The sequence below is a fragment of the Limulus polyphemus genome, unplaced genomic scaffold (genome assembly GCF_000517525.1).
Source record: "Limulus polyphemus unplaced genomic scaffold, Limulus_polyphemus-2.1.2 Scaffold7494, whole genome shotgun sequence".
Classification (NCBI taxonomy): domain Eukaryota; kingdom Metazoa; phylum Arthropoda; class Merostomata; order Xiphosura; family Limulidae; genus Limulus; species Limulus polyphemus.
The window spans coordinates 17,286-18,590 of record NW_013673104.1 but is presented as its reverse complement, the minus strand read 5'-3'; the positions used below and the strand labels follow the sequence as shown (position 1 = coordinate 18,590).

The 1,305-nt window shown below is 36.3% G+C and overlaps 1 protein-coding gene across 1 annotated transcript in view; it reads right to left on the bottom strand.

The window, feature by feature from the left end:
- The window catches only part of LOC106474660 (paired box protein Pax-7-like), a gene marked incomplete at its 3' end in the record, with an annotated part of 5,374 nt that extends 4,431 nt beyond the window's left edge, over positions 1 to 943 (bottom strand). The window contains exon 1 of the mRNA XM_013935353.1: positions 832 to 943. Coding sequence (XP_013790807.1) covers positions 832 to 943 — 112 coding nt within the window. The remainder of the gene's footprint in view (positions 1 to 831) is intronic.
- Between the last annotated feature and the right edge of the window lie 362 nt (positions 944 to 1,305).

Sequence of the window (1,305 nt, the reverse complement as noted above, 5' to 3'; positions counted from 1 at the left end):
GGTGGAGACATTTTGTATTCGCGGAATTGGCCATGTTTGGATTGCGTGGTGGAGACATTTTGTATTCGCGGGATTGGCCATGTTTGGATTGCGTGGTGGAAACATTTTGTATTCGTCCGCGAATGTTGGCCTCTATAATTGAAATTTGATTCTGATGATTTTTATGAGAAAAAATGTATCACTTTTATCGTCTGCTAACATCAGAGAGAGGAGATCTGGCTCAAACAGTTCGTCTTTATTTCGACATCAACAAGTTATGCTCAGATTTTGAAGGATTTTTAGAAGAAAACTTTTAACTTAATAAAATATTTCAATTAGAATTTTGACTCTCATATATATATACAAACCCTCTTACAGTGCCAGGAAGTATTTTATTCTTAAATATAAAAAAAAAAATATTGCGTTATTTTAATCCATGGATTATGATGAGTTCTTTCATTAACAGTATTCATGACAGGTAGCCAGTAAGAAAGATACATTTGTGTATCTCAAGACGAAATATGAAATTCATACATTAGATTGATAATTATAACACCGTGTCAGATATGACGTAAATAATAATTGATCCCCAGTATGCTTAACATTCAGTTATAAACATTCTTTCTGAATCTAACATTTTAGATATCTTGTCAAATTGCCAACACGATTTAATTAACTGTTACCTTTTGTACTTCTCTATAAAGTCAGTTTCACGTCAGTATGATTGAATGGGGTTTGAATACAACCAAAGTTACTCAACACTTTAGCCTTGTCAGATGTTATTAATTTAATCGTAACTGGATTGTGCTGGTTGATTTATTTAATGGATTACAGGAATATCTAGCTTCTAACCTGTGAGTTCTAGGATCGAGTTGTTGCTCAAGTTGTAAACAGCGGCGAAGTCATCACTCTTCCGTTCCTGAGAGCATCTTCCCTCACCTAAAGTCATCTTGATATCCGCCATGGCTGTTGATCTCAGTTTTCAGTGTTCGAAACGATCTCCTGAACATCTAACCTAAAGTGACTAACGAAGTTACACGAGATACAGCTTTTTAAGTCATACATCTTGACAAGAACGTGTAGCAAGTCTAGACCAATAATACTCCAGTGTGATCGTACAGTCGGAGCACCTGCATGACAAAAGCTACGATTGGCTATTTCATCATCACAGTAGGTGGAGTCGCGAGTTTCACGCCTCAGTGATAGTGACTCGAAGGCGTTGCTATACGACGTATGAAAACGTCAAAATGTTTTACTTTCCCATCACATCCCAACTAATGAGTTTTCGACATCATTTGATAACTCCATCATGCGTACACTTAGCGT